The 24,284-nt window shown below is 42.7% G+C and overlaps 1 protein-coding gene across 1 annotated transcript in view; it reads left to right on the forward strand.

Moving 5' to 3' along the window:
* The window catches only part of GYG1 (glycogenin 1), a 33,867-nt gene extending 13,523 nt beyond the window's left edge, over positions 1-20,344 (forward strand). The window contains exons 5-7 of the mRNA XM_034996504.1: positions 4,084-4,210; positions 17,013-17,232; positions 19,471-20,344. Coding sequence (XP_034852395.1) covers positions 4,084-4,210; positions 17,013-17,232; positions 19,471-19,644 — 521 coding nt within the window. The 3' untranslated portion in view covers positions 19,645-20,344. The remainder of the gene's footprint in view (positions 1-4,083; positions 4,211-17,012; positions 17,233-19,470) is intronic.
* The last annotated feature ends 3,940 nt before the right edge of the window (positions 20,345-24,284 follow it).

The raw sequence follows: 24,284 nt of genomic DNA on the forward strand, positions 1-24,284 counted from the left end.
CCATGGAACTTTTATGCTCTGTGCTGTCCCCTCCAGAGGCAAGGTCCTTGTTGACTGTTTAAGGATTTGCCAGTTGAATGGGACGACTGACTGACAGGTCTTCCCTGCCCGTTTCACCTCTTGCTTGTTTCCTGTCCCACCGGTGCTGCTCGGCCCTGATGTGGCACACGGCTGAGGGACTGATGAGGTTTGTAGGGTACCTGCGGGTAAACGGAAACAGCCTTTGGTGGCCAAGGGGAGCTAGCCAGGGGCTTTGAGGGATCAGCAGCTCTGACTCCTGTTTCCCGGGATCATCCTGTCCGATTGGGAAGTCCTTCTTTACAACTACTATTCTGACCTTCATGGAATTAGATTTCTTCATTGTCCTACATGTAGTCAGTAGTCCTTTTCAGTAGAATTAATTTTTTTTTCTGTTTCTGAAAAAACTAGTAGAAAAATGTATATAGCATGATGCCCAATTTTCCAAAGTTCAGAAACAAGTGAAACTCCCTATGTTGTCTGGGGATACTTATACATGTAAAACCAAGGAAATCAAGACCATTACAAACAAAATTAACCATTAGTAGTTCTGGGGGAGGAACAGTGGGATTGGATTAGGGAGCCCACATAGAACTTAAACAGCATTGGTAACGTTTGAGTTCTTAAATTGGGTATTGGGTAGAGTTTTATAATTATATGCTTTATAAACCACACATATATTTTTTCTTTTGATAGTATATTTCATAATGAAGATAAATTAACAGGTAAGGGATATTTAGAAAAGGTCTTGGCACAATCTCGCTCTTGCCCGTCATCGTATTATTTTAAAATTATAAAAATAATACAACTGTACTAAGGAAAAGTAAGGGAGAGCATATCTGTAACACCAGTCCCCTTATACAATTACTGTTGTTTCATTTATTTTCTTCCAATCGGAATGTTTATGTTCTCAGTTTTGGTAATGGCATCTGTCACTGTGTATCTATATTGCTTGCTGGACTGATGGTCTTTATAGCCCTTTGTTTTAATGGCTGAATAATATTCCCACAAGTGGTTAGTAGCATAATGTACTAACCATTCCTCTTTGGTGGAATATTCAACTTTTTTCAATTTTTCTGCTATTACAGAACATCTTCAAGTTTCTTGCATTCGTTCCACAAGTAATTTATGTATGTGTAAGGCATTCTGCTATGTGCTAGAATTATAGTAATAAGCAAAAAGCCATAGTCTCTGTCCTTGCGGAATTTAGAATCTAATGGCTAACAGTTCTTGATTATATCTTTGCATTTTAAGCACATTAATCCTCAGAATTTCAAAAATTTTTTTTTTATTTTTGAGAGAATAGTAGATTCACATGCAGTTGTAAGAAACAATATGGAAAGTTCCCATGTATCCTTCACCCAGTTTCCCCAATGGTAACATCTCACATAATTCCACAGACAGGAAATGGACATTGATACAATCCACCAGCTTTATTCAGATTTCAACAGTTTTAAGAGTTTTATGTGTTGTGTGTTTGTCTATGCATATGGGTTTTCTGTGCGCTGTGCAGTTTTATTACGTGTGTAGTTTGGTGTGACCACCACCACAGTCGAGACGGAACATTTTCGTCACAGGGACCCATCATGCTACTCTTGTAGTCATGGCCACTTCTCCCCCACTCTCTCCCCCTCCTTGACCCCTGACAACCACAAAGCTGTTCTCTATCTTTATAATTTTGTGGTGTAAAGGATGTTATATAAATGGTACAGTAGGACTGGATTTTTTTCACACAGCATAATTCTCTTGAGATCCATCCAAGTTGCTGTGGGTATGCATAGTTTTTTCCTTTATATTGTTGAGTAATGCTTCATTGTATGGAGGTATCATGTTCCTACACCTGTTGAAGGACATTTGGACTGTTTCCAGTTTTGTGCTATTATGAATAAAGCTGCTATGAACATTTCCTCAACCTTTATTTTGATGATTATACATAAAAGGAAATTAGTAAGACTTCAGGCCTCTGTACCTCAGCCACCAGTGTGTATGCCCACATTTGGGGTGTCTTTGTAGAATCCAAAGTAAGCCACTGATTAATGCTATGGTGTTCTGGCTTTAATATTTAATATTTTGTGTCTGAAAATATGTTAATATAGCTAAACTGTTTTTGTTTATGTAATAGTGAAGCACATCCTACCACCATCTTTATTATCCTTTAGAATTTATGAGGGTAAAATCTTGATTTTCTGTTGAGCTGTTTGCCCCTTGAGGAATGAGGACCCATCTGAGTCTCATAATACAAAGAAGTTGCTCCGTAGACATTTGTTCAATGAATGCCTTTGATCCATAGAGTTGACTGAGGATATTTAGAAAGGATGAGATACACAGAGGATAGATAAGGTACACTTGGGCTTCAAACCGAATGCTTTGATCTTACTCCTTAGTTCCAAATATTAAATGATCTCCAGATTTTTAAAGTCTCTTTCAAAACCAATGAAAACCAGGGCGCCTGGGTGGCTCAGATGGTTAAGCATCTGCCTTCGGCTCAGGTCATGATCCCAGGGTCCTAGGATCGAGTCCCGCATCGGGCTCCCTGCTTGGCAGGGGGTCTGCTTCTCCCTCTGACCCACCCCTCTCATGTGGTTGCTCTCTCTCATACTCTCTCTCTCAAATAAATAAATAAAATCTTTAAAAAAAACAAACAAACCAATGAAAACCAAATAATAATGATAGCCAGTTGGGTCTGTTGTGTATTTAGGAAGAAAACTGGGTCTTGGGGCAAAGCAGACTAAGGAGGGAGGTAACTGCTCAGTATAGGAGACTTGCACTTCAAAAGAGAAGGATTCTCCCTGCCTGCCGTCTCCCATACACTGTGCTCGCACACTTGTCTGCACATGCACACACCCCACCCACCTAAGCTGCTGTTTTGCCTTATGGAAGACTCTGGTTCTGTGCATGTTTTCTGAAATCTTATGAGCCTAAAACAGAAAGGACATGGGTTATGGAGCAGAATATGTTTTGAGGTGGCTTAGTGACCTCTTTGGTTACTTGTGTGTTTATGATTTAGGTTAGACACTTAGCTGTTTAGATTTTTTTTTTAATTTCTTTTGAATGAATGGCCATGATTGTCACTTTCCAAGGAAGGCATAAAGATCAGCAACCCCCAGGGGCTCAGCAAACACTATGCTGTGTGGTTGTGGCTGACCTTGGTCCCAGTGATGACTGACCTGGACCTGTCCAGAGGCTTGGTCAGTGGTAGGAGAATGCACCAGGATGATGTGTCTTTCTGGGCCTCTGTCAATGAGCCAACAGTTGGGGCTCTGGAAGACCATTCCATTATCCCAGTTTGCTCTCTTTTGCTTTTTACCACCCCCACCTGTGCCCCCATAGCTCTTAACATAAAGTCAAAAATCTGGGGATAAAGTCTATAGTCTGAGTTCTGTGTGGTCTGGTGCTTGCCTACCTCTCTGAGACCCACCTGGTGCCATGCAACGCCTTCCCCCATGCCACAGTCCATGTATACAGGCCACCTTCCAGGTCTTTCCATGGCTTCATGTTCCTGCCCACCTCCCTTCTGTGGTACCTGCTGTTTGTTCTGCCTGAAACACCATCTGCCCTCCTCCTCTCCCCCTGTATTTGTCAAGCAGTCCTGTGTACCCCTCAGATCTTGGCTTCAGTACAGCTTCCTCATGGAAGCCTTCCTGACACATCCCATGTTCTTGAGCCACTTCCACCACATGCCTCGTAGCAGCCAGCCCTTTGCCGTTCCCCTCCCCGTCTGTGATGATGCTTACGGAATTATAATTCCTGGTACCAGTGTATCCCCCCCCCCCTCCTGCCCTGCCCCTCATGAAGATGATGACCGTCTCTCTGTTCCCTGTTGACTCTTCAGTGCCTGGCACAGTGTCTGGCCATAGCATCTGCTCAGTAAATATTTGTTGAATTCGTTAATTAACTCAGGAAAATGGCCACCCCCTAAAATGCCCTTGGTAGGTTTAACACAGAATGTCTTATTTTAAGGATGGAATCTGTACCTATTTTTTAAAGATCCGGTTATGTGTTCCTGTAAAATTATTGACCTGTCTTTGAAGTTTATGACTATAATTCGCTTTTTTTTTCTTTCAGGTGGGGACCAGGGTTTACTGAACACATTTTTTAACAGCTGGGCAACAACAGATATCAGAAAACACCTGCCATTTATTTATAACCTAAGCAGCGTTTCTATATACTCCTACCTCCCAGCATTTAAAGCGTAAGTGCAAAGGTTTAACTTGTTGGAGGTGGGCAGGGCAGGGCAGCGGAGTGGGATTTAAAATTTGGAGGGTTCCTTATGGTCATTCTGAGGTCAATAACAGGTGGGAACTTTGAGGGAAGTCTTTCTCTCATGAGAAACATGGCTGTAGTGGGGAAGGGCCTTGATGTTATCAGTTACTTTGGAGTAACCCAGAGAGCACTTAACCACCTTACAGGAAAAGGTTCCCATTCGCTCCTGGGTGCCAGGCCCTCTGTTAAATCATCCCTGTGTCATGGTCATGAATCCATAGTGGGCACAAACCCAACTTGTGGTTCCTAGTGGCTGCTAGGCTTCAGTTCGCATCCCCCTAAAATGAGGATCTTAACGGCTTTCTCTGTGGTTATTGTGGAGCTGAAGCAAGCTGCCAGCAGCAGGGTACGGTCCCAGTGCAGAGCAGGGGCTATGGAGTCCAACTGCTCAGTTCACACTCTGGAGTAGCTTCTTCCTGGCTGGTTACTCATTACTGAACTTCTCTGCCTCGGTGTCCTCCAAAACTAACTGTGATCATTAAGGGAGGTGGTCCTATGAAGTGGGTAGAAGAGGGCCTGGCCTACCCTTAGCACCAGTAAACGTCAGATTATTAGTCCTTTTTGTTGGAGAGGTGGTCTGGCAGTAGGCGTGATCTCTGAAGCCAGAAAGGCAGGGTGTGTCTTCTCACTCTGCCATTTACCTACGCTATGGCTTAGCCTCTGTGCCTCAGTTTATCCATATGCAGAATGACAAGGGGAATCAGACCTACCCCGCAGAGTTGTCATGAGGATGAAGTGAATTCACACAGGCATAAAGCGCTCAGCAGACAGCTTGTTTTTGGCAACATTGCTTGTTTGGCAGTCACCCTGGGGTGGTTCTAACTCAGCAGTTAATACAACCTACTTGCAGGGCTGGTCTCACTGAGCAGGGCCCGGGCCCTGTTCTTTAGCCTCTGACTCATTTGTGTTGAATGAAGATGATGATTCAGGTTTCTTGAACGGAGGCCAAGCTGTCAGGTTGATCCTGAGACACAGGCGTGAGCAGCCAAGCTCTTCACTGAGTTGGGCTCGGCTCTGCAGTCTCTGTCCCGCATGGGCATTCCTGGGCACACAGAACACAAAGGGCCTTTCACTCCTCATATTTCATTATCCAGAGTCCTCTCTTTACGTCTCTCACCACAGTAATGAGCACATCTGGCTTTTTGTGGGAGAAGTGTTTCCTTTTCTGTTCTTTTCTGGGCAAACTCTGTCAACATTCCCCCAGATAAGGATTATAAGTGTCTTGTGTTCTTTCCTCCCTAACTGTTCTCTTGACATATGTGTCTGACGTATTATAGCCTCTTGATAGTCCTCCCTCTCTAGAATGAAGCAGGCAAACTCTCAAATATACCAACTGTCCAAGTAACACAAATAGAGAAAGATTCACTATCAAGGGGTGGATTTGGAGAAGCATTTTTTTTTAGCCTCTCTGTCCTTGGTCTTGTCAAGTACCAGCCTGTCTTGCTTGGAAATGTGGGCCTGATTCTTTCATTCTTATTGCCTCATAACGAACCCTGCAACTTTGAACAGTGCTCCCGCAGACCATGATCCCCCAGAACTGAATTTGTGATAATAGGGAAGTTGGTTAACGTAACTGACTAGACTCCATTGAGCAAGCAAAAAGATGAGGGCGAAGGAGAAAGAATCATTACCAGTCTGAGCAATTCTACCCACCATTCCAGTTAATTCTGCCCAGTGAACACGTGTCCTGGGATGAATATGTTGGGGAGACGTGAATCTGATCTCCTTCCAGTTGGTCTCAGTTCCCAAACAGAGTCAACTCTAGTGTTTAGAGATTGTGTTTTTCATGTAATGTGGCCCCCGGTGCCTAGCAACTCTCTCCTCTATGGTTCATTTGGACTCCATCTGATTTTCACCATAACACCAAAATTGAACACACTGCACCTTTCAGTGATCACCTGGTTTGCGCAGACTCTGCATTTATTTTGTTTTGACAAGAACAAGAAGCAGGTAGAGCAGAGTTATGGTTTTCTTTTGGCGGGACGGGGGGTGGGGGGAGGGAGATAGACTTATTTGTCAGAACCAGGGCCCCCTCTCTCCAGATCCCAGTTGTTTTTATATCCTCTGAATGAATTTCCCAGAAAAATAGCTTGAGATCTAAATGACCAGAATGGTTAGGATGGTTTCTTCTTCCCGGCTCAACAAATTAGTGCTAATTTTGGAAATCTTCTTGGTTTATTGCCATAACCATAGAGCATATGACACACTGGGGAGGTTGGGAGCAGCTCCCTCCACTAGCTTGCCATTGGCTGGCCCATGGCCCCACAGGAGCTCCTGCCGCCCCTGTGCAGCCTGCCCTTGGGGGTGTCCACTCTGCACTCTGTGATAAGACTTTTCAGAGTGCTGCTTTGTCTCACCCCATTGCTGCCTATTTGGGAATGTTGAAACTCCATCAAAGAACTCCTTTTTCCCTTCCCTCTGCCAGAAAATGCCTTTGTTTTTCTTGCAGAGATCCATCTCCGGAGACATTTTTCATACCACTGGGAAGGGCTCAAAAGACAGTTCTATTCCTTTTTTTTGTTTCAAGCGAATGTAAAATTATGACCCAGATCTCTTAAGCTGAAGTAGATGATCATGAACGTTTGGGTTGCAATACCTACTCCACAGATTGCCCTGTGGACCTCTGGGAGCTCATCATGAATGTGAGGCTCCATTGCTGGGCTCAGAATCACCTTATGGGTCTCCAGGACTTAGTGGCCCTGTGGCATGCTGGTCTTCCCTAGGACAGCATGTGGGTGGTGGCAGGTAGAGTGAGAAACTGGGGAGTGGTTCAGAACAACTTGGGCTTGGTAGAACAAGTGAGAATTTGTCTTACCAGCTCCAAGCAACCCTGTGCCATGAGGTCACCAAGGCAGTATTTAGAAGCCCCAGAATCTTAGAACCGTAGACATCTTAAAACACATGCTGCACTTAGAACAGTGTGGTCTTGCTGTTTTATGTGAAGTTTTTGCTAAAGGATGGCCTAATATGAATCTTATTTGGCATGAATTTGAGCCATGAAGGCAACATTTCTAATGCCTTACTCGACATACCATTTGGATAGAACAAAACCTAAAGGAAACACTTAATAGTTCTATCACTTTGAATGAATACTCAGACATAGCTTCTGAAAAACAAAATTAGTCCTATTTTCTGTAATAGAAGATCCTCTTTAACACAGCATAATTTGAGAGCTAAAATGCTTGATTTAGGAACTTTTAAGGTAATTTGTAATATATGAATTGAGAAACAAGTTCAAAAATGCATTTCTTAATGAAATAATATTTCTGCAAGTGCCTAGCATAATGTTTAGGACATAGTAGGCTGTTAGTCAATACTAGTTTCTTTTCCGTTTTCTTCACCTAGAGGGCCTATTTTATTCACGTAGTTTAGAATCTGGCTTGTGCATAGCGCTAGGCAAAATCTCATCAGCCTTTTTAAAAATCAGTCATTTAGCTCCATTTTAGCTTTATAATCTATCTACTGAGTAAAAGCTGGGGGTGGCATTTTGTGCCATATAAGAGGGGCCCAAAGCCAAGAGAACGAGTTCTCTGGTATTGCTTCAAATTGCCAAATTAATTAGTGCTATTGATGACTCCAGAGCTTGTTTTACCAAATAATTTCAAAAATAACTTTATCTAAAATTTTTACTTGAGTTCAGATATGATCTGAGACCTGGCCTGGCCTAGTCTCAGATAGTGGGTCTAAAAACCTAAAAGATTTCTCTCCATTTGCTTTAAATTCTTCTGAGGATATTTGTATCCACTGTTTCTTTTTCAGGAATGTGGCTTATTCACTAAGGTCTTATCAAACCTCTTTAAAATCCATATTTTCCAAAAATGAAATGAACCTTCGGCGTCCTGAATTCTGTTGTTCTTGTGTATTTCTGATTTGATTTTTTTTTTTCCTTGACCCCTGAGACACCCTTGGGTCCAGCTCCCCACCGTGACTATTGTCACTGAAGCCGTAGCCTTTCTGTGTTCGTTACTGTCACATTCTTAACATCTTCACCTAAAACCCTGAGGCCTCGTAGTTTGGCTCCGTCTTATTTCTTCAGCTGTCTGTCCACTCACCTGTTTGGTTGGCTGGCGGGCCCGCAGCTCGCAGAGGGCGCACAGCTGGACGAGGGAGCTCTCATCTAATCAGCCTGCGACTTCCTGCGTGTGCAGAGTTGCCGGATGTGGCATGCAGGGGTTTTGTGATTTGCGCGTGGGAGAAGGATCCAGCCGTGGTTGCCCGGCTGTCTTGTTCCTCCTTCATGGGTGTCAGAAATGCCTGTTGAGCCCCAGGGTCCCCGTGTCCGGGATGGCCTCCTGGTCATTCCGACCTCCTCTCTGTTTATCAGGCGATGGGTCTGTCCTCCGTTCTTCCTGCTGCCTTTTCCCCTCCCCTACCTCAGCCCTTAGCGCCCAGGGGAAAGCTTCCCCATGAGACCGAGCCCAGACATCAGAGGCCACCCTGGCAATGGGCCCAAAGGGCACGAGGAGTGGTATCCCCGCGGCAGAGGTCTGAGTGAGAAATGCCTTCAGGAGGAGATGGAGCTCGTGGGAGGGGAAAAGCATGTGGATTGAGTGGAAGACCATCCTCCGGGTCTCAGACTGGTGGGCTACAGACTCCCTTTGTCCCACAGATACGTTTTGTCTCCCTTACATAGTTGTTTGTTTTTTTTTTTAACTCAGGTGCCAATGCTTAAAAATCAGGGAATTTCACATGAAACCCAGATTTTCAACTTCTTTAAAAATATATATATATATATATATATTTGGAGAAAGATGTCCAGTGACTGTTACAGGTTTGGGGCCTTAAGCAATTGGAAAGATGGGGGCAAGCAGGTTTGTGGAGGCAGGGTTTGACCAGAGATGGATTGAATGTATCCAGTTTGGGATGCATTAAGCTTGAGGTACCTGTGAAGCATCCTAGGGAAAATGGGGACTAGGGAAGTTGCTGTAAGAGTGGGGAGTTGAGGATAGAGGTCCAGGTGAGACGACCTATGGGAGTGTCAGCACAGAAGTGCTGTTTATAGCCATGAGACAGGATGATGTCACCCAGAGAGTGACTGTGATAGAAGAGTGCTGAGCAACTGAGCCCTAAAACAGGAAAATGTGGAGAGGCAGGGCCCTGAGATAGAGAAGAGTAAGGCAAGGGAGTAAGGCAGAGAGGTTGGTGTCAGGTAAGAACCAGGACAGTTCGTTCTTGTAACGTGAAGGAAGGCAGAGTGTGTAGACACAGATGAAGGTAGGTGGGCATATTTTTTGGTTGAGTGAATGAATGAGCTAGCAGTCAGCCAGGAAGGACTGAGATTCACAGGATATCCCCAGGAAAGTCTCCATGGTGGTCTGGAGTCGTGGGGTTTCCTTGGCCTACTCTGTGAGGACAGGCCACCCTGGTAGGGGAAGTAGTTGACTAGGTCCTCGTCTAGGTGATTAAAGTCCACGTTTGAGTACTGATGTTATTCTGATTTCTGAGGCATGGTCGGGAGGGTTATTTAGCTTGAAAGGCAAGGAAAAATCAGGGGCGTCCCTGGTGGCCACAGTTCTTAGCTGCTGGGTAGCAGCTGTCTTCTGGTGATGTACTCGCTTGTGCTCCATGGTCCCGACCCTCAGCAGATCTACTCCTCCTCTGCGTGGCCAGCACCCCCTCCCCACCTTGGGCACTTGTGCTCACAATCCTTGGTGTGTGTAGACCGTGAGTGAGTGGATAAGAGGAGGAATTTGGGGGGTGAGAGGGGAAAGGTGGCTGACTGGTGGTAGGGAAGGGATGGTGCAGGAGTGAGTGGCCATGTGCCAGAGGACATGAGTCATTGAGGTGGGTGGAGGATGGCTGGCCAGTGCTGCCACGTTCCCCAGAGAAAGGCTCACAAGCCGTGCTGTGTTTCTTCTTCTTGGTGCCTCACTGAACATCACAAATACGTTGCTTTGTGAGACGTAAAATGGCTCCTGTGTGCACTGTCACAGGGTAGTTCCTTTTCCGTTCTGAACCTCTGTAGTCTCATCCACACGTTACAGCTGCTGAACTAGTCATGAAAATCCTATCTGATCTTTTGGTAACATCAGGTCACAGGGATTATTTTAATGGCTAACATAAGCAGTATTATTGCTGGCTCAGGTTCAAACTATGTCTTGTGATCTGGATGTCTCTTTTGAGATTCTATCAAGTTAAAATTAGAACACTTATTTTAAGAGATGTATGCAAGCTGAGACAAATCCCCATTACTGGGTCAGAATGAATGGTTCTTAGTAATATAGAGACAATTGTAATATGTACCCAATGTTGTTTTGTTTTTTGTTTTCTTTATTCCTGGCCGGTAATTTGGTGGATAAATCAGGCAGTGAGTCAGTGAATCTTCTCATTATCCTTGTTCTGGGTTGAGGTCAGTGGAACTTTAATTCTTTTGACATCAATATTTCCCCTTCTTATTTGTCAGCTAACCATTTGCCTTCAGCCAGGCAACATAAATTCTGTCTGGTATCCTGAGTTTACCTTCTTATGAGGAATATCCCTGAATTTGCATTTAGGCTAAAATATTCTTTTAAGCAAAAAAGTAATTTCCCTTTTCACTTATGACCTGTTCTCTTATTTCATTTTGATATGGTTATTTTGGATTTCATCAATAATTGGAGAGTAGTTGGGGCGCCTGGGAATGGCTCAGTCAGTTAAGTGTCCACCTCTTGATCTCTGCTCAGGTCTGAATCTTGGGGTCATGAGTTCAAGCCCTGTGTTGGGCTCCATGCTGGGCTTGGAGCCTACTTAATAAAAAAGATAAAATTTAATTTTAAAAAAATTGAAGAGTAGAATTGATTAAAATGATAGAAAATGATTTTTAAAAAATTCCTCAGAGGGCAGGATTAAGACATAAAAATAATTACATGAAATTCATACCTAGATTAATTGAAAGTCTAGATACAAAAACTGTTTGAGACCTTTTGCTCATCTTTTTTGCCAACTGTTTTATTATGAAAGCTAATAGAGCAAGCCCTTCAGGCTACTTTGCTGTGTAATTAAATACTGTTCTGTTTGTACAGTTAGAGCGTAGTTGTATAGTTTTACCCATATAACTCACAGACCTTCGTAGAAGGTGGCCAATGTTAGGCCTACCAGTGCCCCTGGAGCAGCCCTAGGTGATTTCCAGAACATCGTTGTGTGTGACTACTTTATGCAAAACTGCAAGTCTGTCTTCTCTTCCCCTCCCCGCTTCCTATCAGAGCCCCATGTCTCCCATTAGCAGCTGCCTTACTTTGCACCCTGCCCCCATCCTCCCACCCTCAGAGGGCCTGTGGGTTGGCCAGAATCTTCCACGTTCAGTGACTCACCCAGGCTTGTGCTTCTCATAAAGAATTCTTGCTCTAAAACTTGGTTTTCTCCTACCCCGACTCATTTCCATAGATCGGTTTGGTGTGTGGCAGTTAGGTTAGAGGAATACCTTGATACCTAAAATAAATAAATAAATAAATAAATAATTCCCGTTCTTGACTGTACAGAAGTAGGGCTAACCATGGCCTTGAACCCATGACCTCTGAAGCCTGCGCATGACTGCTGTATGCCCCAGCATCTTTCTTACTACTTCTCTCCTGCATCTCTCTGCCGTCACACTCCTGAATCCTCATGAGCTCTTTCTAGTCGGCCCCTTGGTACCCCCAGCTGCAAGAGAAACCTAGTCACATTATGCATTTTATGATTTGTTTTTGTTTTTGATTTGTTTTGTTTTTGCTGAAACTTGGGTAGCTGTTGGGTGGTTACGTCACATCTCTACAATCCCGCTCACTCTCGTCCCCCACCGCCCCTTACTGGCACCAAGGAATTTCTCGACTTCAGGCACAAAGGGCAGTTCCATCCACATTTAGGACCCCTTATGAGCTCCATTTCTGCCTCAGACAGGCTTATCAAGGACTTTCTTCAAACTAGGACTGCCCTGTCTATGAAAGGACTATCCAGTGGATACAGTTTTTCTTGGTGTTACGTTGGAATAGGTCAAGAAGGTAATCTTGAGGAGGAAGGATCCTTCCTGTAGCCACAGAGGGCATCATCAGTGATGTAGATACGGAGACACTCAGGGATCGTGGCTTCCCGAAGGTGCAGCCCAGGCCTGAGCCACAGTGCAGTGCAGGCGGTGGACTGTCCCCAGATGGTGTTTCTGTTGACGTGCGAGGGGAAGGCACTGAGCCACGTGGGGTGGCCTCTGACCGGAGGTTGCAGAGACCCCTGACCGCCGTGGGGCACAGCCAGACCCAGAGGCCGGAGTGTGTACTCCTGCCGCCAGCAGAGGCAGAGCGCTCTGTCTCGCTGGGCCGTGTTAGCAGCTCTGCAGTGCGCTGGACCATCGTGCCCTTCCTCTGCTTCCCCGAGCTCTAAAGTCCCAATTCACGGAGTGGGGTGCTGGAGAGGAGCTGGGGTGGCCCTTAGACACGGTCGAGCGCGGTCCACGTAGGGGTCAGCTGCCGGTCCTACGCACCACCATCCATTTCTTCTTCTCCCCACCTTTCCCCTACCTTTGTGCAAACTGAACCCTTCTGAGAACAGTCTTTCTTAGGCAGTGCTAAATTGCTTGCTTTGTAGCTTTCTTTCCTATTGGTTACTTTCTTGCTCTGTCCTTGACTATATTTGGAGTATTTCCAGGGCTCCTTAGACACATCCTTTCCACTTTTCAGATTGACCCTCTGTAGGCAGGGCATCCATCTCTGAAGTAACAGATGTCACTCTCAGATGATGTCCTTCTAATTCTGGGAGTGTCTTTCAGGAACAGCCTAGTTGGGGTTAAGAACCTTGGCTCTGGAACCAGACTGCCTCCGTGGAATCCCAGCCCTGTCACTCACCAGCCGTGGTCCTAGACAAGTTACTGAACTACTTCATGCCTTGGTTTCCTCACGTACTTGTTTTGGAGATTAACTGGTATATAAACCATGCAATTGTTAGCCAGTGTCTGGTACATGTAAGTACTCAATAGATGGTAGCTACTCCTGCGACTCCTGTTTAATCGTGTGCAAACTGTCGGGAAGCAGGTTCGAAAGGAATTCACGTTTTACTTTATTTTAATTAGTACTGTTACCTCTCCTATAATGACTGTAGGACATTCATATTAGGTCTAGGCCAAATCACAGACTGAAACTTACCGGCCAGTTTTATTCTAGGAGGAGCAAACAAGGAGTCTTGCTCCAGGCAAGATGAGTCAGGAGGAGGAGGTCTGAGAACGTGGGAAGCCAGTGCTGTCTTCTGGTCGCGGGCGTGTTTGTATCACAGGCGAGGTAGTGCCTGCTGCCCCCCAAAACACACACAAGTGTCTGGTCTCTGGTACAGGTCCCCCCCGCCCCCCGTCACCACGAGGACGTTTGTTGAAGGCTATTACCTTCACCCCGCCATCTTTCCCAGGTCTTCTCTGGGCCCCCTTCCCACACAAAGCCCCTTCTGAAAATCCGCGCCTGCACTGATCGCTTTGGTGTTTCCGTAGCCCCTCGTGTCCGCATTGCCCTGGTAGCCCTGACTCGTTGCCTTGTTTGTGCTGCTCTTCCTTATTTTTATGTTAGAGGACTCCTTTCCCTGTTTGGGTGAAAACCTTTTGGGGTCCTGCACTGACCCTATGTAACAGTTGCTTATTTAATTAATAGCCATGTCTGCACAAGTTTTGAGCATTATCCTTTTAAGGATAAAATTGAGAGTACTTGTGTGCATGTGTGTGTGCGCACATGTGCGTGAGTGCAAAATATGAAATGAAGAGTCAGCTTGGGGATTTCCAGTATCCGTCTCATTTTCAGAAGAAAGGCGCTGTGGTATAGTCCATTACTCTTAGGAGGACATTTACAGTAGGCTCTATTTTTCTTGCATAGTTTTGGAGTGGCAGCATGGTAGGATTGGTAAGAGTGCAGGCTTAAGAGAGAGGCAGAACTGTGCCAAATCCCTTTTCTGCCACCTAATAGCTATATGGCTCTGGCTGACTCCCTGACCTCTAGGAGCCTCCATTAACATGTTAGTAAGATCTACCTTTGCCAGAGTGTTATTATTCCCAGTCATGTCCTTTAAATAAAAAGTTTGGGCCCAGGATGCCTGGGTGGCTCAGTCAGTTAAGCATCTGCCTTCTTCTCAGGTCATGATCAAGTCCCGCATCGGGCTCCCTACTCAGCGGGAAGTCTGCTTCTCCCTTTCCCTCTCCCTCTCCCCCGGCTTGTGCATGCTCTCTCACTCGCTCTTTCTCGCTGACAAATGAAAAAAAAAAAAAAAAAAAAAACCTTAAAAAAAAAAAAAAGTTTAGGCCCCAAACATGGGAAACCCTTAGACAATGACAGCTATGTAATAGGTCTCTGGCATTTAAAAACAAAAAAAAAACGAAAAACTTCACAAGATTGGAAAGCTTACATGAATGGAGTTTGCATTATTTCAGTCTGCACATCATGCTCAGCAACTTTGGTTGCCTATAGGATAAATCCACTAAAATCTAACACTTGAACCCAACACCCAAGGAACCATCCCATTTTTCCTTTCCCTATCAGAGTTTCCTCTTTGGCTGCAGTGGGAGTACCCTCGGTCTAACTCACACTCACCTGATACTTGCTCTCCCCTGCCTAGAATTCTCTGTATCACCAGCTTCCCAGCTCCTGTCTGTTGCACAAGCTTTAAGTCTCTGCTCCACGAAACCTACCTTTCATGACCACCCTGCCTCTGCATTCCCGGAGCCCCCGCTGTTCCCATATTTCTTTTGGCACTTGTTGTATTATTCACCTTTATTTTTTGGTTTTATGTACATAGATTTCCTTCCAGCCAGAAAATGACCACTCTTATTAATTCTTTTTTTTTAAGAAATTATTATGAAATATAGTATATATACAAAAGGGTAGATATAAAAAATGTGCTTTTTTTTTTTTTTTTAAATCCAAGAAATGGAACACAACCAGTACCTTACAAGCTGTCTGTCCCTTCCCCATCACGGCTTCCCCTTTCCTCCAGAGATAACCAACATCATGACACTGACATTGATTATAGTTTTCTACTCTTTATTTTTTTTAAGATTTTATTTATGTATTAGAGCATGAGCAGAGGGAGAAGCAGAGGGAGAGAAAGGGAGAAGCAGACTCCCCACTGAGCAGGGAGCCCAATGTGGGGCTTGATCCCAGGGCCCTGAACCACCTGGGTCCAACCCACTGAACCACCCAGGCATCCCCAGTTTTCTACTCTTTAAATAGTACTTTTTTTTTGTTTTGCCCCATGTAAATGGATTCTTATGTATGAATTTCTATTTGAAAATTTTCAGCATGTTTAAAAAAGTCATCCATTTGCTGCATGTTGTGTGTGTAGCTATCATTTTATTTTCACTGCTATATTGTATTACATGATCTGAATATACCAGAAGTTGTCCTTTAAAAATGATAAAATGGACAAATAACTATAAAATCTCAGTGACATTCAATAGTCAGTATATATTTCTTGTTCATATGTTGGTGGCTAGGCTGGAGCAGCTCTGATAATCTCAGCAGGGTTTGGAGCTACAGCTTTGATCCACATCTGCTCTGTGGGTCTCATCCATCCTTCTGCTGACAGGTCTCTCAGAGAGAGGGACCAGAAACAAGCAGGCCTGCTTGCTTTTTCTTTCTTTCTTTCTTTCTTTCTCTTTCTTTCTCTCTCTCTCCCTCACTTTTTTCCTTCTCTTCTTTTTCCTTCTTTCCCTTTCTTTCTTTCCTTTATTTTTCCTTCTTTTTCTTTTCTTTCATTTTCTTTCCTTTCTTTCCTTTTTTCCCTTCTTTCTTTTTCTTTCTTTCTTTCTTTCTTTCTTTCTTTCTTTCTTTCTTTCCTTCTTTCTTTCTTTCTCTTTTCTTTCTTTCTCTTTCTCTCTCTCTCCCTTTTTTCCTTCTCTTCTTTTTCCTTCTTTCCCTTTCTTTCTTTCCCTTCTTTCTTTCCTTTATTTTTCCTTCTTTTTCTTTTCTTTCGTTTTCTTTCCCTTCTTTCCTTTCTTCTTTTTTTCCCTTCTTTCTTTCTTTCTTTCCTTCTTTCTTTCTTTCTTTCTTTTCCTTTCTTTCTTTCTTTCTTTCTTTCCTTCTTTCTTTCTTTCTTTCTTTCTTTCTTTCTTTCTTTCTCTCTCTCTCTCTCTCTCTCTCTCTCTCTCTCTCTTTCTTTCTTTCTTTCTTTCTTTCTTTCTTTCTTTCTTTCTCTTTCTTTTCTTTTTCCTTCCTTCCTTCCTTCCCTTTCCCTTCTTTCTTTCTGACACGCTGTTACTTCCTCCCACATTTCCTTGCAAAGGCCAGTTCTGTGAGCATGCCCAATTATCAGTGAGGTAGGAAAGTGTATTCCCCCTGTGGAGATTGGGAAAAGGAGTGAACACTTGCTGAACAGGCTTAACCTACTAACATATGGTCATATGGGTGGTTTTTAGTTATGACTGTTTCAAACAGCACCGCTGCTATGAACATTTTGATGACATCTGCATGTAGGTAAGAGCTTCTCTCGGGTCTGTGCCGAGGAGCTGAGCTTCCAGGTCAGAGGTGTGAGCATTTTCAGTGTCACTAGGTAATACCGAATGGTTTTCCAAGTGGTTGTACCTTTCCAACCACAGTGGATTGGTGTTTTGTTTGTTGCCCTGACCCACTGCTACTTTTGGATTTTTGTATGTATTTAACATACAACTGAATAATTTCAAAAATCTATGCAAAACTTTTTTCAGTGAGCTCAAGTTCTTTTCCAACCACTACTTCCAGTGGAAGGTGCATCGTTAAGGCTACCGAACAAAGTGCTCAGAATCCACTAATGGTTTCAACTTTGTGTTCTCTTGGCAGATTTGGGGCAAATGCCAAAGTTGTGCATTTCCTGGGACGAATCAAACCATGGAATTATACTTATGATCCTAACACAAAAAGTGTCAAAAGTGAGTCCCATGATCCCACCATGACTCATCCAGAGTTTCTCAACCTGTGGTGGGACATCTTCACCACCAACGTGTTACCTCTGCTTCAACAATTTGGCCTTGTCAAAGACACCCACTCATGCCTGAATGTGGTAGGTTCTGTTTTTTCTTTCAGGTAATTTAATGCTGTATTTTTTAAAACCTTGGTATACTGGTAGAGGTAGTGTTTAGTGGTACTTTAAACAGAGATCAGTCAGATTTGTAGAAAAAAAAAATGCCCATCGTACAGGGAAGGAATAGTGCCAGCAAAGGCTAAAAGCAGTAGATTCTGTGGCAGATTTCATTCGATCTGGGAGCATAAGAAAGGACTTTAGAGGTGTGTGTGTGTAGGGCACACACATGCATATATGTCCATATCTAGTATGTATAGTATTCTTAGCCCATTGTCCTAAGATTCTGAGATTATTCCTAAAGTATAAAGAATGACTTATTTCATGTGTTAGAAACTACAAACATTTAAATATACATATTTATTTTTTCCATCTGCTTAGAAGAATGTATTTTCAGTGAACATTTTAATAACATGTGAAAACAAACACTTGTAAAAACAGATACTTTTCTAGGATTATTTTGGTTCGCCATGCTCGTGCTCTTATGGTTACATAGAATCTTGAAAAAAGAAATCTCCTTGTAAGAGGAAGATGACATTAACATTTACAACAGCAACTTGCTTAGCCTCTTTTCTGACTTTAAATGTCTTCCTCTGAGGTTGGTTCTTTTGGAAGAATTGGAAAGAGGATGAGAAGTTACACTTCTGTGCTACATATTAAGATATAAAGAATCAAACTGAGTGGGTGAATTACAATCAAGTCTAACTGATCAGTTAATTACCTTGCTATAATTAAAAGAGGCTATAAGGTTATCCTTTTCTTTGCCATGGTAGAGACTTTAGCCATTTCACTTAGTAGCACTTGTACCAATATATAAAATGGAGAAAGGGAAAAATAACACTAACATTCTCACTTTAATTGCTTTACATGAACCATGAAATAATACTTGTACAGTACTCGGAACATTGCCTGGCACATAGTGCGTAAGGAAAGCTACTTGTTATTATGTAACCCTTACAACTACTTTGTCAAGTCAGTGTTATTGTTAATATGCCCTTTTATATATTAAAATTAAGTGAGGCTTAAAGAAGTTAAATAACTTCTCTTAGTTATATAACATACTCATCAAAAGCAGAACTGGGACTCAAATCTAGGTCTGCAAGACTGTTACCTTCTGAACAGTATCATGAAACAGAGAATTCTGGAAGAACATCCCAATATCATTACTGTTGCAAGTGGAAGCAAAGGCAGGGCTAATCCAGGGTAAGGACTTCAGCTATGAAACCACCCCATGGAATCTGCCCAGATACCTTGGAGTGCCAGTATATTTAAACACCTACATAGACACATATACTCATTTAGCAACAAAAACTGGTAATCAAAAAATTTTGTTCTCCCATTTTCTCTGTTAAAAGCATATCTGTATGCATTCACTAGCCTTCCTTTTTTTCTACTATTTCCAGTACCTTCTCACCTCAGAGCTTTTTGAAGAATAGCTTTGATATTCTTTTATGGTACAATTGAAGTTAATGGCCTTTCTATAAGTAATGAGCTTCTAATTTAATGTGGAGTGGGTTTGCTCTATTTCCTGCACGTTTCCCTTGTTCCTTCCACAACCCAAGGAGTGAGAATTATGAACCAAGGAAAGGTGATGGGAATTTAAACAGTTGTTCAAGACTAAGCCAATTAACACGAGCTACGAGAATAGATACTACTTGATAATAAGCTTGAACGGGCAGATAAGTTCGGTGCATAGTCTCAAACCATTTAGCTCTCGCTTTTATAACATGACAACTTGTGTATGTGGTGTGGCTCTCTGATTAGGTGCTTTCTGAAGTTTAGCCTCTGAAGTATCATTTTGTTTAAGTTCTCAACCTTTCAGAGCCCACACAGATCGAGAATGGATCGTGAGACTCTGTTCCCTTGTCCATCCATCTTACACTTTCTAATGAACTGTTTGCAGCTTTCAGACTTGGTCTATACACTGGCTTTCTCTTGTGGCTTCTGTAGAAAGGTATGCAGAACTTAAACATTAACCCTAATTACTTTGTTCTCCCGATGTTTTCACTGAGTCAAGAAGTCTTCATTTCGTTAGGAATAAATCATATGACCCTTGTATTTCTGTGTCTTTTGTTTGTTTGTTTCATGTAATACTTTTCAGTTTTTGCTACTTTGCATGATAATTCATCCTGGCTTTTCTCACCTTCAACTTATTGCATTCCTTAAAAACAGTCTGATTTTCAGCTCTCAAGGAGTCTCTGATTATGCTCTCCTTTTTAGGAAGGAGTCTCAGGAGCCGTATCACACCTGTCCCTCGGGGAGACCCCGGCTGCAGCACAGCCTTTTGTGTCCTCAGAAGAACGGAAGGAGCGGTGGGAACAGGGCCAGGCTGATTACATGGGCGCAGATTCCTTTGACAACATCAAGAGGAAACTTGACACTTACCTCCAGTAGAAACACTGCCATTTTCCCACGGACACATCAACTTCCCAGGCCCTTGTTTCAGATACTTAGTGTCTAGATCTGGGTTAGGAAAGGCCTGTTACACTTGCTAGAAGCTTTGCTAGAATTCATCAGATGAGGGGATTATGCAGGACAACAGGGGAGAACTGGGCAAAAGTTGTGAAGTAGCCGTTCTGTCATGTGGGCAGCATTCTGCTTTTTAACCCCAGGCTTATTCATTATTCAGCTCATGTGTTGGAAGTTCTTAATTTTGCTGAAGGCCAACATATGCGGTGGTAAGGGAAGCTCAAGCTAATTAAGATGGCTATACGTATCGACTGTAAGCACGTGCCAGTGCGGGCTCTGAACCAGTCTCCCTTCAGAACGGGACAAGGTATCTCTCTCTCTCGCTTGCACGTTGTACCTTTCACCAGACCTGCCTTTTATTTAGAATTGCCCAGAGACTGCCGGAGTGATTGTAATTCTGCTTTCAGGTGAAGACAGCCTGTAACCCTGCTGAGTGATTCATAGACCTATCAACAAACGGTGTTAACCCATTTTATTTCCTGATTGTAGTGTCTGAAATTGTTCGCCCGTTTTCTATGTACAGTAAGGCAGCATGCTAAAATGCTTTTGTTCGGTTCTGTGCATCTGTAAACAGCAGCGTGTTCTCTGGTGGCACCTTGTATGAAAATAAAGACTTCTTGCCATATCTTGGTTGTCTAATTAAGGGATTCCCACTCCCCTTGAAAAAAATGTACTAGGCAGTTATTCCTAATTTGTAGAATATGTCAGTGTTTTAAAAACCAGTGTAAAACTTGACACTTGGAATGGGTTTCTAGGTATCTAGAAGTATTTCAGTCTAGTGTTCTCCAGTGACAGTGTTGGATGTGATCGATGGAGGAAAGTGAGATCCAATTTATCTAATCTCTCACATTGTATCTCCGTATCAAGTGAGTATTCAGACTTTAGAAAATACAATGTTAAAATCATCATAGGTTCATTGTTAGTCTCTGGTCATACTTGATAATCTTTCAAGACTGTTAGAATCAGTACTGGAACCAGTGACTTCTAGTGTTTTTATCCATGAATTAAAGTGATGTTAAGTGTAAAGGATATTTATCAAATGTATAGATGATTCTAGGTTGCAAGGATGGCAAGCCAGCGAAAGGCAGGATCCAGAGTGACCTTTTAAAACCAATGTGAGTAATCTTTCTATTGGGGGGAAGAAAACCAACCAACCAACCAACCAGGAGAGAAGACCATGACCAGAAACTTGAGAGGTTTAATTGGGCAGTAGCTGCAATGGCTTTTATGACCCAACTAACCTTCAAGGTCACCCTTCTTTATTTCCACAATATCCTCCTGGTTACACAAGTCAGCCCTATTCAATATGGGTGTGAATGAATACACAGGGATACGGAATCCTGGAGGCAAGAATGGTTAAGGGCCACCTTGGAGGTATCAAGTAAGTGATTTCTGAAGATAAACTACAATTATTTGGACTGGTGGAGGAGTTGCTATAATCGTCAAGTACACTAAGCACTACTGGAGATTTAAGTGCCTCCATGTGTCAGGTGCTGTGGTGCCTCTTCTCAAAATACTCCTAAATCCAAGGATCTCCGCGTTGGGGGGATTATCAGGATGCAACCCCATTATAAGTCGAGAGAGATGTGTATATAAAATAAGGAACTGGTTTCCTGGCATCCTCCAAAGGTAACCAAGGTGATTTGGTGGGGGGGGGGGGGTTGTGTTCTAAGCCGTAATTATGAATTAGTGAATTTTAACGTAGTTTGTTTCAAACCATTGCAGTTACTCTTAAAGATGATCTAATTGTTGGGGCACCTGGGTGGCTCAGTCAGTTAAGCAGCTGCCTTCAGCTCAGGTCACGATCTCAGGGTCCTGGGACCGAGCCCCGCATCAGGCTCCTTGCTCAGTGGGGAGTCTGCTTCTCCCTCTCCCTCTGCTGTTTCCCCCACTTGTCTCTCTGGCTCACTCTTTCTGTGTCAAATAAAATCTTAAAAAAAAAAAGATGTAATTGTTTTACCTTTATGATTTACATTTTTTTTTTAAAGATTTTATTTATTTGAGAGCATGAGAGAGGGGAGGGTCGGGAGGGTCAGAGGGAGAAGCAGACTCCCTGCCAAGCAGGGAGCCCGATGCGGGACTCGATCCCGGGACTCCAGGATCATGACCTGAGCCGAAGGCAGTCGTCCAACCAACTGAGCCACCCAGGCGCCCCTATGATTTACATTTTAAGAACGCTGCTTTTGCAGCTGGTGGAAAATAGCTTGAATTGAGGACAAAAGAGTTAATGGGAAGGACAGTTAGTTTACACTAGTGGTCCTGGAGAAGAGACCGTGGTAATCTAGCATACCTTTCACCAGGATGAAGGCAGTGAAGTTGCTGATGGATTGCATGTGAAGAGTGAGGAAAAAGGAATAACTGAAGATGAGGGGCTTGAGCAACTGAGTCTCCCAACCTTGCTGCTCCCTAAAAACTGGAGACTTAACTGTAAGTAGTTTCTTACACCTCATCACTTACAAATTCTGATTCAGTAGGTCTTGGTTGAGGCCATAGTGTCTCTGCTGCAAGTAACTACCAGGCAATGCAAAAGACTGACCCAAATAACATTTGAGAACCGCTTGATACATTAAGGAGGTATTTACACTAAATGCAACAGGCAATGAGATTTTTGGCTGAAGATGCATGAAGAGGTAAGGTGGTTGTTGCATAGCAGGGGGCTCAACTTCTAATTAAAGTTAAAGCCTTTCCAAAAGACAATCTCAGCTCTGAGTCATACAGAAAACATTACCATAAATAACATGTATAAATGTATAGTGTTTACCTTTTTAATGTCACTGAGACTTGGAGCATTAAGCTAAAGTAAGATTTGACTTGTCCTTAAAATAGTCTGCTGTGGTTTGCTTTTTTCTTTATTATTACAAATACACAAATGGATTATAGTCTTTTTATACTTAGGTTAAGTTACTTGATTAACTTATTTCTCTGGGGTTCAGATGCTGAAATTCGACATCCTTTAAATAAAACTATGTAAGAAAGCAAAAAGAGGAAAGAAAGTTTACTGGACATTTACATCTCAGTTCTATCAATCCTATGATGTATATATGGTATACACATTTTGCAGATAATCAGAGAATAAGGTTTAAAAATTTGCAGATTTTGATTCAAATTTTTGTACTCCAAACTTCAAAGCTATGCTCTGCATTAAAAAAATGTATGGTCAAAACAGACAATGAAATCAGAGAAACCTCTCTATATAACCAGAAATACAAATGCCAGAAATCTGGGGAGTAATACAATGTGTAGTAGTGTAAGAGCTTTCATTCTGCTATGAAGATAAGGACTGTGGTTTGAAATAGGACTTGGGAAATACCTTTTACAAAGGCTTTCATTAAGAAGGCTGCCTGAAAGGGCGCCTGGGTGGCTCAGTTGGTTAAGCGACTGCCTTCGGCTCAGGTCATGATCCTGGAGTCCCGCAATTGAGTCCCACATCGGGCTCCCTGCTCAGCAGGGGGTCTGCTTCTCCCTCTGCCCTCTTCCCTCTCATGCTGTCTGTCTCTCATTCTCTCTCTCTCTAATAAATAAATAAAATCTTTAAAAAAAAAAAAAAAAGGCTGCCTGAAATTACAATATAAAAATAAATGGATAAAATCCCAGAATAGAATTTATTGTGTTTTGGCTGGGACTTGATTCAACTTCTGTACACACGTATCTTACAAGAAGCCTCTATTATCTTGTTTTCAGTGGTTTTAGTGGCCTAGAAGAGGCACAACTTCTATTATAGGAGACTATTCTGCGATACTGTGATGTAATCAGGGTCAACACAGACCTATATGGGCAAAGGCTCCTTACACCTTACACAAAGCAGTTCAGTTCTTGTGATCTACTTATTCTGTATTCACTTGTTTCTTGATGTCCAGTCTATCAGCTACCATTTCTCACTCCTGTTTGCCTAGAATAAAAATAGGAAGAGAGTCAAATGTTCAGGAAAGGGCTTTTGAATGCTAGTCCTTTTCCACTGAGTCAAGTACAGTTGACCTTGAACAACACAGGTTGAACTGCGAGGGTACACTTACACATGGATTTATTTTTTAATATAGTACAGTACTGTATTTTCTTGTCCTTAGGATTTTAGTAATTCTTTTCTCCAGCTTCATTATAAAAATACAGTATATAATTATATATATATACATATATGTGTTGAGTGTTATCAGTAAGGCTTCTGGTTAATTAGTAGGTAAGTTTTGGGGGAGTCAAAAGTTCTATGTGGATTTTCAACAGCACAGGGGGATCAGCACCCCTAACCGCCATGTTATTCAAGGGTCAACTGTATAGGGATTTACTGAAGGCTACTATTTTAGGTGATCGAAGTCTTTTTGGCTCCTGGGTCCCTGGTTGAGATTAACAGAAATCCAGTCTTCAGACAACTAATACTGCCATGCAGTATATAATCTGAGAAAGTGTATTTTGGAACTTTCTGTATCAAAAGAGATCACAAGACTCAAAGCCTTTTCTTTTTGTAATTGAGAAAAGGTTATCAAAGCATCAAATTTGGTGTATGGAGGAAGCAAACCTATCACTTGTTTTTTTTGTCTTAATACTTTTTGTTCCCTTTTTTTTTTTTAACA

The sequence above is a fragment of the Mirounga leonina genome, unplaced genomic scaffold (genome assembly GCF_011800145.1).
Source record: "Mirounga leonina isolate KUSES-001 unplaced genomic scaffold, KU_Mleo_1.0 Mir_115, whole genome shotgun sequence".
Classification (NCBI taxonomy): domain Eukaryota; kingdom Metazoa; phylum Chordata; class Mammalia; order Carnivora; family Phocidae; genus Mirounga; species Mirounga leonina.